Below are 19,372 nucleotides of genomic sequence, written 5' to 3' on the forward strand. Positions count from 1 at the left end.
CCAGCAAGAAAGAGCACATTACGCACCCTTTTTTCTCGTCTCAGCCAGCATGGCCTTATTATCAACCCGGCCAAGTGCCAGTTTGGCTTACAAAGCATTGATTTTCTGGGACACAGAATCACCTCAGAAGGCGCCGTTCCGCTGGCTACGAAGGTGGAGGCAGTTACCTCGTTCCCGCGTCCTCAGACCGTCAGGGCTCTCCAGGAATTCCTGGGGATGGTCCATTTTTATCATCGGTTCGTCCCCAAGGCAGCCCTGTTAATGCAACCGTTGTACGAGGCTCTCAAAGGTAAATCGGGTAAAGACCCCATCGGCTGGACACCCCAGATGGACCAGGCGTTCCTCAACACTAAGGACGCTTTGACTGATGTGACCATGTTAGCACATCCTCTTCCAGGTACAACCATCGCCCTTACCACAGATGCATCTGACTATGCCATCGGGGCAGTGCAGGAGCAATTGGTCACCGGCACGTGGCAACCACTGGCTTTCTTCAGCCGCCAATTGCGAAAAAATGAACGCAAATACAGTACCTTTGATAGGGAGTTGTTGGCACTTTCCCTGGCCATCCGCCATTTTCGCTTCTTACTGGAAGGACGCCCATTCACGGCTTTCGTAGACCACAAGCCACTTACGTTTGCCATGGCCAAGACAGCGGAACCATGGTCGGCACGGCAACAACGTCATCTTACGTTCATATCAGAATTTACAACAGGCATACAACATGTGTCTGGCAAGGACAACCTGGTGGCGGATTGTCTCTCCCGCGCCCCGGTCCACGCAGTCCACCTGGGAATCGACGATGTTGGTTTGGCAGAAGAACAGATGGCAGACCCTGAAGTGCAGGCATACCGGACCACACCTTCCAGCCTACAAGTGGCTGATGTCAGTTTCCAGGTCGCAGGGACCACACTCCTTTGCGACATCTCGATGGGAGTCCCCCGACCAATTGTACCAGTCGAATGGCGGAGAGTTTTCGACACTATCCACGGTTTGTCGCACCCTGGTGTGAGGGCTTCACAACGACTCATGGCAAAGAAGTTTGTCTGGAAAGGCATCCATCTCGACGTCCGTGACTGGACCAATACCTGCGTGAGTTGCCAGAAGTCCAAAATCCAACGCCATGTTAAGGCCCCAGTGGCCACTTTTCCGGTTCCAGAGCGTCGCTTCGACCATGTTCATGTGGACCTGGTTGGCCCTCTCCCTTCTTCTCGTGGTTTCACGCATCTCCTCACCGTGGTAGACCGCACCACCCGGTGGCCAGAGGCAATTCCTTTGGTTGCCACCACAGCGGCGGACGTTTCCAGAGCCTTCATCCCGTCATGGGTGGCTCGGTTCGGGGTACCGGCCGACATCTCCTCCGACCGAGGACCTCAATTTACCTCGGAACTTTGGAATGCCGTGGCTCAGGGTTTGGGTACCAAGCTTCATCGCACCACCGCCTATCATCCACAGGCAAACGATCTGTGCGAGAGATTTCACAGGTCCCTTAAAGCTGCACTGCGTGCTAGTCTTCATGGGACTGGTTGGGTGGACAGGCTCCCTTGGGTGCTGCTGGGTCTTTGCACGGCTCCGAAGGACGACCTGCAATCTTCTCCTGCAGAACTGGTTTACGGCCAACCACTCAAGAGTTCCTGGCGATTTTCTTCCTCCTCACACGGAACCCTGGTCCGCAGCTCAGCAGCTCGTCAGCCACCAAGAGGCGGCTAAGAATTTCATCCCAGTGCCTACGTCTTATCATGACCTGCGGCGCTCCCATGTCCCGGTGGAGCTTAAGAGCGCCGAATACGTTTTCATTCGTCAAGATGCTCACAGAGACCCGCTCAAACCACCTTACACTGGTCCGTTCCGCGTCATCTCGTCAGGTGACAAGTCTTTCACAGTCGACGTCGGCGGTAAGCCTGACATCTCCATCGACCGGTTAAAACCGGCTCATCTGGATCTGAGCAAGCCAGTCGTCACCGCTCAACCGCCTCGTCGTGGGCGTCCACCGTCGACCCAGTACAGCCACAGCCAGCCACTTCTTCTCCTACGCCTGCGGCACCATCCCAACCACGGCCAACTGCCAGTTCGTCTTCTAGCGCTCCGTTCCAGTTGCCAGAGTATCGCAGTCGGTCGGACAGACTCCTCAGACCCCCTTCTCGTCTTACCTTCTCTGTTCAAGACAATTCTGGGGGGGCGTATGTGGCAGAGCCACCAGGGGATTCAGGACAATTGTTTATAATTCCTTTAACAGCAATGTAGTGCAACTGGGGGCTGCACCTTTAATGTATCTGTTAACTGTACTATGGCTTCCTTCCTTTACTCCGCGTGATGACGTCATGCTGCCCGTCACGTGATCCCCCAACAGCGGGAAGAACGTGATGACGTCATGACATCAGTGCTCGGAACTTTCTAGCAGTTCTAGAGAGGCTTTCAACCAGACCAGACCTATTTGCATTGTATCCAGCAGTTTAATGTTTAACTTCGTTTGTTCATTAAATTTGATTGTTTTTGATTCTCTGCGTCGATCTCAATTCTTCAGCTAGGAACCTCCGTTGCTACAAAGTCACATTTACATTGCTCTGAGAACATTCTGTTAACACTGAATTATTCATTTGAATTTGAGGTTACACTCCCACGCACAGCTCCCCACCCAGCTTGTTTAAATGTACTCTCCCACACACAGCTCCCCACCCAGCTTGTTTAAATGTACTCTCCCACACACAGCTCCCCGCCCAGCTTGTTTAAATGTACACTCCCACACACAGCTCCCCACCCAGCTTGGTTAAATGTACTCTCCCACACACAGCTCCCCACCCAGCTTGTTTAAATGTACTCTCCCACACACAGCTCCCCACCCAGCTTGTTTAAATGTACTCTCCCACACACAGCTCCCCACCCAGCTTGTTTAAATGTACTCTCCCACGCACAGCTCCCCACCCAGCTTCTTTAAATGTACTCTCCCACACACAGCTCCCCACCCAGCGTGTTTAAATGTACTCTCCCACACACAGCTCCCCACCCAGCTTGTTTAAATGTACACTCCCACACACAGCTCCCCACCCAGCTTGTTTAAATGTACACTCCCACACACAGCTCCCCACCCAGCTTGTTTAAATGTACACTCCCACACACAGCTCCCCACCCAGCTTGTTTAAATGTACACTCCCACACACAGCTCCCCACCCAGCTTGTTTAAATGTACTCTCCCACACACAGCTCCCCACCCAGCTTGTTTAAATGTACACTCCGACACACAGCTCCCCACCCAGCTTGTTTAAATGTACTCTCCCACACACAGCTCCCCACCCAGCGTGTTTAAATGTACTCTCCCACACACAGCCACCCACCCAGCGTGTTTAAATGTACACTCCCGCACACAGCTCCCCACCCAGCGTGTTTAAATGTACTCTCCCACACACAGCTCCCCACCCAGCTTGTTTAAATGTACACTCCGACACACAGCTCCCCACCCAGCTTGTTTAAATGTACTCTCCCACACACAGCTCCCCACCCAGCTTGTTTAAATGTACACTCCCACACACAGCTCCCCACCCAGCTTGTTTAAATGTACACTCCCACACACAGCTCCCCACCCAGCTTGTTTAAATGTACTCTCCCACACACAGCTCCCCACCCAGCGTGTTTAAATGTACACTCCCACACACAGCTCCCCACCCAGCGTGTTTAAATGTACACTCCGACACACAGCTCCCCACCCAGCTTGTTTAAATGTACTCTCCCACGCACAGCTCCCCACCCAGCTTGTTTAAATGTACTCTCCCACGCACAGCTCCCCACCCAGCTTGTTTAAATGTAGTCTCCCACACACAGCTCCCCACCCAGCTTGTTTAAATGTACTCTCCCACACACAGCTCCCCACCCAGCTTGTTTAAATGTACACTCCAACACACAGCTCCCCACCCAGCGTGTTTAAATGTACACTCCCACACACAGCTCCCCACCCAGCTTGTTTAAATGTACTCTCCCACACACAGCTCCCCACCCAGCGTGTTTAAATGTACACTCCCACACACAGCTCCCCACCCAGCTTGTTTAAATGTACTCTCCCACACACAGCTCCCCACCCAGCGTGTTTAAATGTACTCTCCCACACACAGCTCCCCACCCAGCTTGTTTAAATGTACACTCCCACACACAGCTCCCCACCCAGCGTGTTTAAATGTACACTCCCACACACAGCTCCCCACCCAGCTTGTTTAAATGTACTCTCCCACACACAGCTCCCCACCCAGCGTGTTTAAATGTACTCTCCCACACACAGCTCCCCACCCAGCGTGTTTAAATGTACTCTCCCACACACAGCTCCCCACCCAGCTTGTTTAAATGTACACTCCCACACACAGCTCCCCACCCAGCTTGTTTAAATGTACACTCCCACACACAGCTCCCCACCCAGCTTGTTTAAATGTACTCTCCCACACACAGCTCCCCACCCAGCGTGTTTAAATGTACACTCCCACACACAGCTCCCCACCCAGCTTGTTTAAATGTACTCTCCCACACACAGCTCCCCACCCAGCTTGTTTAAATGTACACTCCCACGCACAGCTCCCCACCCAGCTTGTTTAAATGTACTCTCCCACACACAGCTCCCCACCCAGCGTGTTTAAATGTACACCCCCACACAGCTTCCCACCCAGCTTGTTTAAATGTACACTCCCACACAGCTTCCCACCCAGCTTGTTTAAATGTACTCTCCCACACACAGCTCCCCACCCAGCTTGTTTAAATGTACTCTCCCACACACAGCTCCCCACCCAGCTTGTTTAAATGTACTCTCCCACACACAGCTCCCCACCCAGCTTGTTTAAATGTACACTCCCACACACAGCTCCCCACCCAGCTTGTTTAAATGTACTCTCCCACACACAGCTCCCCACCCAGCGTGTTTAAATGTACACTCCCACACACAGCTCCCCACCCAGCGTGTTTAAATGTACACTCCCGCACACAGCTCCCCACCCAGCTTGTTTAAATGTACACTCCCACGCACAGCTCCCCACCCAGCTTGTTTAAATGTACTCTCCCACACACAGCTCCCCACCCAGCGTGTTTAAATGTACTCTCCCACACACAGCTCCCCACCCAGCTTGTTTAAATGTACACTCCCGCACACAGCTCCCCACCCAGCTTGTTTAAATGTACTCTCCCACACACAGCTCCCCACCCAGCATGTTTAAATGTACACTCCCACACACAGCTCCCCACCCAGCTTGTTTAAATGTACTCTCCCACACACAGCTCCCCACCCAGCATGTTTAAATGTACTCTCCCACACACAGCTCCCCACCCAGCTTGTTTAAATGTACTCTCCCACACACAGCTCCCCACCCAGCTTGTTTAAATGTACTCTCCCACACACAGCTCCCCACCCAGCATGTTTAAATGTACACTCCCACACACAGCTCCCCACCCAGCTTGTTTAAATGTACACTCCCGCACACAGCTCCCCACCCAGCTTGTTTAAATGTACTCTCCCACACACAGCTCCCCACCCAGCATGTTTAAATGTACACTCCCACACACAGCTCCCCACCCAGCTTGTTTAAATGTACACTCCCACACACAGCTCCCCACCCAGCTTGTTTAAATGTACACTCCCACACACAGCTCCCCACCCAGCTTGTTTAAATGTACACTCCCACACACAGCTCCCACCCAGCTTGTTTAAATGTACACTCCCACACACAGCTCCCCACCCAGCTTGTTTAAATGTACTCTCCCACACACAGCTCCCCACCCAGCTTGTTTAAATGTACTCTCCCACACACAGCTCCCCACCCAGCTTGTTTAAATGTACTCTCCCACGCACAGCTCCCCACCCAGCGTGTTTAAATGTACACTCCCACACACAGCTCCCCACCCAGCGTGTTTAAATGTACTCTCCCACACACAGCTCCCCACCCAGCTTGTTTAAATGTACTCTCCCACACACAGCTCCCCACCCAGCGTGTTTAAATGTACACTCCCACACACAGCTCCCCACCCAGCTTGTTTAAATGTACACTCCCACACACAGCTCCCCACCCAGCGTGTTTAAATGTACTCTCCCACACACAGCTCCCCACCCAGCTTGTTTAAATGTACTCTCCCACACACAGCTCCCCACCCAGCTTGTTTAAATGTACTCTCCCACACACAGCTCCCCACCCAGCGTGTTTAAATGTACACTCCCACACACAGCTCCCCACCCAGCGTGTTTAAATGTACTCTCCCACACACAGCTCCCCACCCAGCTTGTTTAAATGTACACTCCCACACACAGCTCCCCACCCAGCTTGTTTAAATGTGCACTCCCACACACAGCTCCCCACCCAGCGTGTTTAAATGTACTCTCCCACACACAGCTCCCCACCCAGCTTGTTTAAATGTACACTCCCACACACAGCTCCCCACCCAGCGTGTTTAAATGTACACTCCCGCACACAGCTCCCCACCCAGCGTTTAAATGTACACTCCCGCACACAGCTCCCCACCCAGCGTGTTTAAATGTACTCTCCCACACACAGCTCCCCACCCAGCTTGTTTAAATGTACACTCCCGCACACAGCTCCCCACCCAGCTTGTTTAAATGTACACTCCCACACACAGCTCCCCACCCAGCTTGTTTAAATGTACTCTCCCGCACACAGCTCCCCACCCAGCTTGTTTAAATGTACACTCCCACACACAGCTCCCCACCCAGCTTGTTTAAATGTACTCTCCCACACACAGCTCCCCACCCAGCTTGTTTAAATGTACACTCCCACACACAGCTCCCCACCCAGCTTGTTTAAATGTACTCTCCCACACACAGCTCCCCACCCAGCTTGTTTAAATGTACTCTCCCACACACAGCTCCCCACCCAGCTTGTTTAAATGTACTCTCCCACACACAGCTCCCCACCCAGCTTGTTTAAATGTACACTCCCACACACAGCTCCCCACCCAGCTTGTTTAAATGTACTCTCCCACACACAGCTCCCCACCCAGCGTGTTTAAATGTACTCTCCCACACACAGCTCCCCACCCAGCGTGTTTAAATGTACTCTCCCACACACAGCTCCCCACCCAGCTTGTTTAAATGTACACTCCCACACAAAGCTCCCCACCCAGCTTGTTTAAATGTACTCTCCCACGCACAGCTCCCCACCCAGCTTGTTTAAATGTACACTCCCACACACAGCTCCCCACCCAGCTTGTTTAAATGTACTCTCCCACACACAGCTCCCCACCCAGCTTGTTTAAATGTACTCTCCCACACACAGCTCCCCACCCAGCGTGTTTAAATGTACACTCCCACACACAGCTCCCCACCCAGCTTGTTTAAATGTACTCTCCCACACACAGCTCCCCACCCAGCTTGTTTAAATGTACACTCCCACACACAGCTCCCCACCCAGCTTGTTTAAATGTGCACTCCCACACACAGCTCCCCACCCAGCGTGTTTAAATGTACTCTCCCACACACAGCTCCCCACCCAGCTTGTTTAAATGTACACTCCCACACACAGCTCCCCACCCAGCGTGTTTAAATGTACACTCCCGCACACAGCTCCCCACCCAGCGTTTAAATGTACACTCCCGCACACAGCTCCCCACCCAGCGTGTTTAAATGTACTCTCCCACACACAGCTCCCCACCCAGCTTGTTTAAATGTACACTCCCACGCACAGCTCCCCACCCAGCTTGTTTAAATGTACTCTCCCGCACACAGCTCCCCACCCAGCTTGTTTAAATGTACACTCCCACACACAGCTCCCCACCCAGCTTGTTTAAATGTACTCTCCCGCACACAGCTCCCCACCCAGCTTGTTTAAATGTACACTCCCACACACAGCTCCCCACCCAGCTTGTTTAAATGTACACTCCCACACACAGCTCCCCACCCAGCTTGTTTAAATGTACTCTCCCGCACACAGCTCCCCACCCAGCGTGTTTAAATGTACACTCCCACACACAGCTCCCCACCCAGCTTGTTTAAATGTACTCTCCCACACACAGCTCCCCACCCAGCTTGTTTAAATGTACTCTCCCACACACAGCTCCCCACCCAGCTTGTTTAAATGTACTCTCAGGAGGTGGCTGTCACTGGCAAGCTGGCAATTGTTGCCCATCCCTAGTTCCCCCGAGGTGGGCTTTCTTCAATCAGTGCAGTCCGTGTGATGAAGTGGTTATTTTTTGTAGCAGTTCGATACAACTAAGTGGCTTGCTAGGCCACCTCAGAGGGCAGTTAAGAATCAACCATATTGGTGTGGGACTGCAGTCACATATAGGCCCAGACCGGGCAAGGACGGCAGGTTTCCTTCCCTGCAGGTCTTCTTACGAGAACCTGACTGCTTCACGGTCATTTATAATGATACCAGCTTTTTGTTTCCAGATTTTATTCAAATTCTCAAACTGCGATGGAGGGATTTGAACTCGCGTTCTCTGGATCACTCGTCCAGTAACAGAACCACTATACCTTGGTACCCGTGGTTACATTTAAATTATTTATATTACACCTGCTCTGAACTGACATTAACATCACTGTGCAAATGTAGCCTTAGGATCACCAAGTTCAGCAGCCACCTTTCCCAGAGCGGCAAAAGTGGCCAATGGTTTCACATTCACAGACTGAATTCAACAACTGACCAGCGAGTGAAGTCAGCCAGCCAGCACTGATTCCAGCTCCACTCAGCAACACGTTGTAAGACTGTTACACAATCGGTATTTTCCCCAACCAGGTAGAGATCGGTGAGAACAATATGTGAGGCATGAGCTGAATCCTGGTGGAGTGGCAGGTTTCCCAGCAATGCCTCCACTTGTGGGGGAGGCGATAGGGGTTGTGAAACTACCAAGGAGCACTTGGCCCAGAAGGCAGCACCTTATTCCATCAACCATTCCACCGGCGTACTGTCCTCGCTTTATTAAAGTCACGTGTATGGGAAGTGATGTTTAAAACATATTCACCAACTGGTAAGTACACTATTCCAGTCTAGGCTGAGACTACAGTGCAGTGCTGAGCGAGTGCGGCATTCTCAGAGATACTGCCCTTCAAATGAGATGTGGAATCAGATCCAAGCCCCAGAGCTTTAACCCAGGCGCTGCTATTATTGACTGGAGGAATGCCTCTTACCCACAACTTGTTTTCATAGTAGAATGCATCGAGCAGCTTGACGATATGATAGTGATCACACGATGCCAGGATATCAATCTCCACAATGTAGTCTTCCAGCTCTTCCTCACTCTTTGTTTCGATCACCTTTGCTGCAGCAAGGATTCCCGTCTGTTTGTTCTGTGCCTGTGTTTAAAGTAACCACATGTTAGGAGGCTGCTGGCATCTACTGTATCACCAAACTGTAAATTAATGCAAAAAGTGTGTTTCTGGAGGAAAAGTGCAATGAAAAGAAAAGAAAATACAAAATTGCACATATATATGTGTATTAGCTACATACAACTAAAGGTTAGTACATAAAAAGTGCTGTACAACAACTTATTTGCTCAGAAAGTGCCATTTCAAAATGAATCCAATAGAACACCTTAGGACCAATCTAAGAGATCGATTATTAAACACGACATCCAGAAACTGACTACAGTGAGGAAATATAATAAAGAGTAGTCAGCACGGATTCCAAAAGGGAAGATCATGCTTGACCAACCTTATTGAATTCTTTGAAGAAGTAACAGAAAGGGTAGATAAGGGTAATGCATTAGACGTAATATATTTGAATTTCCAAAAGGTCTTCGCTAAGGTACTGCATAGTAGACTCATGAATAAGGTCAGAACATGTGGAGTCAGGGGACAAGTAGCAGAATGGATAACTAGCTGGCTACAAAATAGAAAAGAGAAAATAGAGCTTAAAGATAGTGAATTAGATTGGCAAATGGTGGGAAGTGGTGTTCCACAAGGATCGGCACTTGGATTACTGTTGTTTACCATTTACATAAATGATTTGAACTTGGGAATTGGAAGTATAATTTCAAAATTTGCAGATGACACCAAATTGGGAGGTGTAGTTAATACTGAGGGGAGCTGTGACAAAAGACAGGAAGACATTAATAAACTTACCATGTAACTGGTAAATTAACTTTAATCTAGATAAGTGTACATTTTGGTAGGAAGAATAAGGAGGCCACATACTCCTTGGAAAATATGTGTCTAAATGGGGTAGAGGAACAGAGGGATCTGGGGGTGCAGGTACACAGATCACTAAAAGTAGCCACGCAGGTTCATAAGGCCGTACAAAAAGCAAACGGAGTCCTGGGATTCATTTTTAGAGGGACAGAATTGAAAGGCAGTGAAGTTATGTTACACTTATAGAGAACCTTGGGTAAACCACACTTGGAGTACTGTGAAAGGTTTTGGCCTCCATGTTATAAAAAGGATACAAAGGCACTGGAGAAGGTGCAAAAAAGATTTAATAGAATTATACCAAAACTGGGAGGTTATAACTATCAGGAAAGGTTGAACAGGCTGGGGCACTTTAGTCTAAAAGAAAGAGAGGGCTGAGCAGGTGCCCTGATAGAGGTCTTTAGGATTTACTAAGGGTTTGATAGGGTAGACGTAGAGAAGATGCTTCCACTTGCTGGCGAGACCAGAACTAGGAGTAATAGAATCATAGAATGGTTACAGCACAGAAGGAGCCCATTCAGCCCGTGCCGGCTCTCTGCGAGAGCATTTCAGCTCGTCCCACTCCTCTGCCTTAACATAAGAGCATAAGAGATAGGAGCAGGAGTCGGCCATTCGGCCCCTCGAGCCTGCTCCACCATTCAATAAGATCATGGCTGATCTTCTACCTCATCTCCACTTTCCTGCACTATCCCCATATCCCTTGATTCCCTTAATATTCAAAAATCTATCGATCTCTGTCTTGAATATACTCAACGACTGAGCCTCCACAGCCCTCTGGAGTAGAGAATTCTAAAGATAAACCACCCTCTGCGTGAAGAAATTTCTCATCTCAGTCCTAAATGGCCGACCCCTTATCCTGAGACTGTGGCCCCTGGTTCTAGACTCCCCAGTCAGGGGAAACATCCTCCCAGCATCTACCCTGTCAATCCCTGGAAGAATTTTGTATGTTTCAATGAGATCACCTCTCATTCTTCTAAACTATAGGCTTAGTCTACTCAATCTCTCCTCATAGTAAAATCCCCCCCATCCCAGGAACCAGTCTGGTGAACCTTCGTTGCACTCCCTCTATGGCAAGTATATCCTTCCTTAGGTAAGGAGACCAAAACTGTACACAATACTCCAGGTGTGGTCTCACCAGGGCCCTATATAATTGCAGTAAGACGTCTTTACTCTTATACTCAAATCCTCTTGTAATAAAGGCCAACATACCATTTGCTTTCCTAATTGCTTGCTGTACCTGCATCTTAACTTTCAGTGATTCGTGTACAAGGACACCCAGGTCCCTCCAGACACCAACATTTCCCAATCTCTCACCATTTAAAAAATATTCTGCTTTTCTATTTTTCCTACCAAAGTGGATAACTTCACATTTCTCCGCATTATATTCCATTTGCCCTGTTCTTGCCCACTCACTTAGCCTGTCTATATCCCCTTGAAGCCTCCTTGCATCCTCCTCACAACTTACATTCCCATCTAGCTTTGTATCATCAGCAAACTTGGATATATTACATTTGGTCCCCTCATCCAAATCATTGATGTAGATTGTGAATAGCTCTAATTTTGCTTAATAACCTCTTGTGTGGCACCTTATCGAATGCCTTCTGAAAATCCAAATACACATCCATTGGTTCCCCTTATATATTCTGCTAGTTACAAACTCAAAAAATTCGAACAGATTTGTCAAACACGATTTCCCTTTCATAAATCCATGTTGATTCGGCCCAATCCTATTATTATTGTCTAAGTGCCCTGTTACCACGTCCTTAATAATAGATTCTAGCATTTTCCCTACTACTGATGTCAGACTAACTGGTTCTGCAATTCCCAGTTTTCTCTCTCCCTCCTTTCTTAAATAGTGGGGTTACATTTGCTACCTTCCAATCCTCGGGAACCGTTCTAGAATCTATGGAATTTTGGAAAATGACAACCAATGCATCCACTATCTCTGTAACCACCTCTTTTAAAACCCTAGGATGTAGGCCAGGAGATTTATCGGCTTTCAGTCCTGTTAATTTCTCCAGTACTATTTTTTTTACTAATGCTAATTTCTTTCAGTTCCGCATTCTCGCTAGACCCTTGGTTCCCCACTATTTCCGGGAAGTTTTTTGCGTCTTCTTCCACGAAGACAGACACAAAGGGCTGGATTTTACTCACCGAGATGCGTTGGGGGTGGGACTGCTGCCTTCCGGGTTCTAGTCCCGCCCCCAGCGACGTCTGACGCATAGACACTATTTGCCTCTGATTGTCCTTGTTAAGCCCACCCTGTGGGCTTGATGGCCAATTAAGGGAAAGCCAGTGTCAGATGACGTCAGTTGATGGCGCTTCATCTGCCGGTTTTCTTAAAAGGCACATGAACCATAAAGCAATAGATTCTAGTTCTGCTCAGGTTAGCAGGGCATTTCACAACATCAATTTTTTATTGCAGCATTTTCTCCCGTATGGAGCAGACAGAAAAGGCACAGACATCTTGAACAGACAGCACTCAATATTTGAGGTATCAGTAATTTACCAGAATGACCCTTCCCTCCCATCCCCAAAACGTGAAGTGTTTCAGACTGGATAAATGGCTGGGTGCGTATTACACGAGGATCAGATGGCCCTCTGCACTCACTCTCCAGCAAGCATCGACACAGGCATATGGAACAGGAGCTTGAATCATTGATGAGTGCATTTTACAGCGAAGCTCAGAACACCGACACAGCCAGAACGGGAACACCAATATAACAGGCACCAAACAAGGCCAGTGCCACTGCTCGGCTTCTAGCTAAACTCTCCAGCACAAAATCAGGGCCTTCACATTATGTTTTTTAATTTATCCAGATATACCTAGAATTTAAAAGTAAAACAGCTACTTAAAAGTCAAGCTCCCTGCATGCATTACACTTATTACATACAGTCCCGTATGAAGCTAGAAATTTAAGTTATTGTTTGTGGGTTGAAAGCGGCAGGGTTGTTTCATACACAAGTTACTATGCTGGATGGTAATGCAGCTCATTCTGGCGCACGCACTCACCTGCTCCGAGCTTGGACCCTCTTTCCTATCTATTCTGGACTCCCTCTCAAGTTCCCAGTCAAGCTCTGGTTCACAGTCCTCTGTCCAGCTGACAGTGTCTTCCCTTCAGCTCCTGGTCCCACTATCTCCCATTCCCCTTTTCTCCAGCTCTCGAGCACACGCTCCCCTCTCTGCCTCTCGGCCACACGCTCCCCTCTCCGCCCCTCGGGCACACGCTCCCCTCTCCGCCCCTCGGGCACACACTCCCCTCTCCGCCCCTCGGGCACACGCTCCCCTCTCCGCCCCTCGGGCACACGCTCCCCTCTCGGCCCCTCGGGCACACGCTCCCCTCTCGGCCTCTCGGGCACACGCTCCCCTCTCCGCCTCTTGGGCACACGCTCCCCTCTCGGCCACACGCTCCCCTCTCCGCTCCTCGCTCCCCTCTCGGGCATATGCTCCCCTCTCCACCCCTCGGCCACATGCTCCCCTCTCTGCCTCTCGGGCACACGCTCCCCTCTCTGCCTCTCGGCCACACGCTCCCCTCTCCGCCCCTCACTCCCCTCTCGGCCACATGCTCCCCTCTCCGCCTCTCGGCCACACGCTCCCCTCTCCGCCTCTCGGGCACATGCTCCCCTCTCCGCCTCCCAATCTCTGACTCCACACTCTCAAAATCACAATCTAGTACTCCTTTCTGGTCAGCTGCTAGCCCTTTCCATCTGGATCCTGGTCTCCCCATTTAATGCTCCCCTTACTCCAGCTCCTGGTCGCCCAGTCCCCTGCTCCCAGTCGCAGGGTGCTGCTGCCATATGTCCAAGCTCCTCTCCAGCTCCTGGTCTGCCGCTCTCCTCTTCCATCCCCAGTCTGTGTTTTCTGGCTGTGAACATTGGTGGCAATGTGTGGAACAGTCAGTATACTTTCAAATAAAATTTCCAGCCGCCTAATAGACAGGCCATTTTATTTTTTCAGGTTTTCAGGCTGAGGAATAGAAAGTTCATCTTGTATGGGAGTATATACGATACCGGTTCTGAATTAAGTTACATGCTGGACCTACAATAGTTTAGGTGACTGTAAGCAGACGATACAATTTGCCAAAGGATGGTGATGGCGGCTGCATCTGGAGCACTGTTTCAGGGTAGAGTTGTTTAAAATAGCTTCCGTGCTTGGTACTGCAGACGGAAGCTCATTACTCACTCTGATTCTAGCCTATGATTGAGAATTTCCAGTTCAGATCTTCTCCTTCTGGTTCCAATGTTTTTATAAACCTAAGTGTGGCGTTGCCTAATCATTACTTCCTGATTTACCTCATCTCTTTACTCTTTTCAATCTTGCTGGTGTCCTACACTCTGGGCCTCAGCCCTGCACTTCGGTTTCTCAATTCAATTTTTTTTTTACATAAAAACATACGCTTACGCCCAAAGTATCAGAGCTCTCGTGGAGGTGTCTGTGAATTCTAATCCACTGCCCCTCACAGTAACACCATCAATACTGAGGGAGCATTGCACTGTTGGAGGTGCTGTCTTTCGAATGGATATTGAACTGAGGCCCCGTCTGCTCTCTCAGGTGGATGTAAAAGAGCCATGGCACTATTTCGAAGACGAGCAGAGGAGTTATACCCGGTGTCCTGGGGCCAATATCTATCCCTCAACCAACATCACTAAAACAGATTATCTGATCATCATCACTTTGCTGTTTGTGGAACCTTGCTGGGCGCAAATTGGCTGCTGCATTTCCTACATTACAACAGTACTTCATTGGCTGTAAAGTGCTTTGCGACATCCTGAGATCATGAAAGGCGCTATATAAATGCAAAGTGTTCTTTCTTTTCAATTCAAGGTACAGAAACAGAACAGGTGACTGAACCTCAAATATAAGTACAAGTGGTGCGATATAGTGTGATAATACTTGATTGCTGATGCCCTGACTTCCATTCTAACAGTACCTTCTGATTGTTAACACTCAGACTTAAAACGATGTATTCAATGAGGTCCGCAGTTTGTTTGAAGCAGGTTCCCGAGGAGTTGTGATTGTTGAAATCACCCCACGTGCAATGGACCTGGACCCTGACCTTCACCACCACCCCCCCTCCCACCCCGGAGTGTATTACTGTTCTTTACCTGGGTGAGTGGACTAGGCTTTTATAAAACAAAAATAAAAAAGGGAAAAACTACAGAAAAAAAGACAGAAAATGGTGAAAATACACAACAGGTCCATGTGTAAAGAGGAAAGGCAGATTAATGTTTTAGGTGTAAACCGCCATCAGAACTGAAAACTGAATGAAGTAGGGTTTGGAAATAAAAGCCCACTTATCATGCAATTACCATGGAACCTTCTAGTAGATCAACAATCGCCATCCCTCTCTGCACTTCTAGTAGATCAACAATCGCCATCCCTCTCTGCACTTCTGGTAGATCAACAATCGCCATCTCTCTCTGCACTACTGGTAGATCAACAATCGCCATCCCTCTCTGCACTTCTAGTAGATCAACAATCGCCATCCCTCTCTGCACTTCTAGTAGATCAACAATCGCCATCCCTCTCTGCACTTCTAGTAGATCAACAATCGCCATCCCTCTCTGCACTTCTAGTAGATCAACAATCGCCATCCCTCTCTGCACTTCTAGTAGATCAACAATCGCCATCCCTCTCTGCACTTCTAGTAGATCAACAATCGCCATCCCTCTCTGCACTTCTAGTAGATCAACAATCGCCATCCCTCTCTGCACTTCTAGTAGATCAACAATCGCCATCCCTCTCTGCACTTCTAGTAGATCAACAATCGCCATCCCTCTCTGCACTTCTAGTAGATCAACAATCGCCATCCCTCTCTGCACTTCTAGTAGATCAACAATCGCCATCCCTCTCTGCACTTCTAGTAGATCAACAATCACCATCCCTCTCTGCACTATTAGTAGATCAACAATCGCCATCCCTCTCTGCACTACTAGTAGATCAACAATCGCCATCTCTCTCTGCACTACTAGTAGATCAACAATCGCCATCTCTCTCTGCACTTCTAGTAGATCAACAATCGCCATCCCTCTCTGCACTACTAGTAGATCAACAATCGCCATCTCTCTCTGCACTACTAGTAGATCAACAATCGCCATCTCTCTCTGCACTTCTAGTAGATCAACAATCGCCATCCCTCTCTGCACTTCTAGTAGATCAACAATCGCCATCCCTCTCTGCACTTCTAGTAGATCAACAATCACCATCCCTCTCTGCACTATTAGTAGATCAACAATCGCCATCCCTCTCTGCACTTCTAGTAGATCAACAATCGCCATCCCTCTCTGCACTTCTAGTAGATCAACAATCGCCATCCCTCTCTGCACTTCTAGTAGATCAACAATCGCCATCTCTCTCTGCACTACTAGTAGATCAACAATCGCCATCTCTCTCTGCACTACTAGTAGATCAACAATCGCCATCCCTCTCTGCACTTCTAGTAGATCAACAATCGCCATCCCTCTCTGCACTACTAGTAGATCAACAATCGCCATCTCTCTCTGCACTACTAGTAGATCAACAATCACCATCCCTCTCTGCACTATTAGTAGATCAACAATCGCCATCCCTCTCTGCACTTCTAGTAGATCAACAATCGCCATCCCTCTCTGCACTATTAGTAGATCAACAATCGCCATCCCTCTCTGCACTTCTAGTAGATCAACAATCGCCATCCCTCTCTGCACTTCTCTCCAGAATATCCATTCACTCACAAACACGGCCCTTGCCACAACCTTATTGTGGGTGACTGCATTGCCGTCCTGGCTTTGACTGAAACGTGGCTCATGGGTGGCAACGCCTTTCCCCTTACCAAAGATTCCCCACCTGGCTATACTTTCCCCACCTGGCCTGCCCAAACCGTCGCGGGGACTGTACGGCCCGAGTCACCAAAACACATCTTGGTCTCTTCCTTACTTCTCTGACCTCGTCCTCCTTCAAGCACCTCACCTTGTTCCATACCTCTCACCATTCCTTTAAAATCTGAGGAGCCCCTAGCCCACCTGAGTTTCTCCACAGAGTAATACATGGCATATTACTCTTGTCTATAAAAGGATTTTAAATAATTTAAAACTTAGGAAGTGCTGCAATCACAGAGATGCTCACTTTCGGATGAGATAACATTCATCTTAATGTCATATATCTCACTGATGTTTATGGGATCTTGGTGTGCACAAAATGGCTGCCACTCTTGCCTACATAACAGCAGTGACTACACCATATATGAAGCACTGAGAGATGTGAGGAGGCTCTATATCACTGTGTGTAACTATAACCCATAGCAATTCTGGCCCTGGAAACCCAGCCCATGAAGCCCAGGCAACACTTCTACTTGTGATTATGTTTCTTGTGCCATTTGAATTCTTGGGCCTGGAAGTCTGCAAAGGGCCATTTTTAGTGCTGATCTCATCAGATAAATCCAAACTAATGAGCACATGGGCTCAAACTTTATATGTGGTCTGTGGGGTAGGCACCCAAGGGGCTTGGAAACTCCAGCTCTACATAAATCTAAATCTTTCTTTCAGACCCAGAGAAAAGCTACACCTATCCCACTGTCCAGAAACAACACAGAAACCGTCCTGTCTCTTATTGCTGAGTCTGACCCCTCTCAAGCTGCCAAATACCTGGCAGCACATAGATTGCAGTGTGTGCAACTGGGTGATGCAAGCACACCAGCAACCCAATTTTCACTGATTGCCATTGCACAGAGAGTGGAGAGGCTGATGTGTGTGGCCGCATCATCTAACTTGCTGCTACAAGCCTACTGGCCACTGATAAGCTAGCCCAGTGTCAACGTGCCTCCTGAGATTACAACACACATCAATTTTTGCTGCACTGTGACAGTGTCCGCTGTTACCTTGGAGCGGAGCGTCAATCTGGTGTCAGACCACCACTCAGTTTACATAAGATTACACAGGATATACAGCACAGAAACAGGCCATTCGGCCCAACCAGTCCCTGCCGGCGTTTATGCTCCACTCGCACCTACTCCTGTCTTTCCTCGTCTAACTCTATCAAACATAGAAACATAGAAGATAGGAGCAGGAGTAGGCCATTCGGCCCCTCGAGTCTGCTCCGCCATTTAATGAGATCATGGCTGATCATCCAAATTCAGTACCCTGTCCCTGCCTTCTCCCCATATCCCTTGATCACTTTAGCTTTAAGAAATATATCTAACTCCTTCTTCAACATATTTAATAAATTGGCCTCCACTGCCTTCTGTGGTAGAGAATTCCACAGGTTTACCACTCTCTCGGTGAAGAAATTCCTCCTCATTGTCCTAAATGGCTTACCCCTTATCCTTAGACTGTGACTCCTGGTTCTGGACTCCCCCGCCATCGGGAACATACTTCCTGCATCTAGTCTGTCTAGTCCTGTTAGAATTTTATAAGTTTCAATGAGATCCCCTCTCATTCTTCTAAACTCCAGCGAATACAAGCCCAATCGACCCAATCTCTCCTCATACATCATTCCTGCCATCCCAGGTATCAGTCTGGTGAATCTTCGCTGCACTCCTTCCATGGCAAGAACATCCTTCCTCAGATAAGGCGACCAAAACTGCACACAATACTCAAGGTGTGGTCTCACCAAGGGGCCTGTACAACTGCAGCAAGACATCCTTGCTCCTGTACTCGAATCCTCTCGCTATGAAGGCCAACATACCATTTGCCTTCTTAACCGCCTGCTGCACCTGCATGCTTACCTTCAGCGACTGGTGCACAAGGACACCCAGGTCTCGTTGCACTTCCCCTTCTCCCAATCTATTGCCGTTCAGATAATAATCTGCCTTCCTGTTTTTGCCACCAAAGTGGATAACCTCGCATTTATCCACATTATACTGCATCTGCCCAATCACCCAACCTGTCCAAATCATACTGGAGTTTCTCGGCATCCTCCTCACAGCACACATGCCCACCCAGCTTTGTGTCGTCTGCAAACTTGGAGATATTACATCTAGTTCCCTCGTTTAGATCATTAATATATATTGTGAATAGCTGGGGTCCTAGCGCCGATCCCTGCGGTACCCCACTAGTCACTGCCTGCCACTCGGAAAAAGACCCGTTTATTCCAACTCTTTGCTTCCTGTCTGCCAACCAGTTCTCTATCCAAGCAAGTCAGTACCTTACCCCCAATCCCATGTGCTTTAACTTTACACGCTAACCTCTTATGCGGGACCTTATCGAAAGTCTTCTGAAAGTCCAAATACACCACATCCACTGGTTCTCCCTTATCTATTCTACCAGTTACATCCTCAAAAAATTCCCGTAGATTAG

The 19,372-nt window shown here is 48.8% G+C and overlaps 1 protein-coding gene across 4 annotated transcripts in view; it reads right to left on the minus strand.

Moving 5' to 3' along the window:
• Window positions 1-19,372, minus strand: part of slka (STE20-like kinase a) — a 230,037-nt gene that overhangs the window by 132,848 nt on the left and 77,817 nt on the right. For all 4 annotated transcript variants that reach the window (XM_085994121.1, XM_085994124.1, XM_085994123.1 and 1 more), the window contains exon 2: window positions 9,104-9,268. In XM_085994121.1, coding sequence (XP_085850247.1) covers window positions 9,104-9,268 — 165 coding nt within the window. The remainder of the gene's footprint in view (window positions 1-9,103; window positions 9,269-19,372) is intronic.

The sequence above is a fragment of the Somniosus microcephalus genome, chromosome 8, assembly GCF_052327205.1.
Source record: "Somniosus microcephalus isolate GS21.2 chromosome 8, FLI_Smic_1.0, whole genome shotgun sequence".
Lineage (NCBI taxonomy): Eukaryota > Metazoa > Chordata > Chondrichthyes > Squaliformes > Somniosidae > Somniosus > Somniosus microcephalus.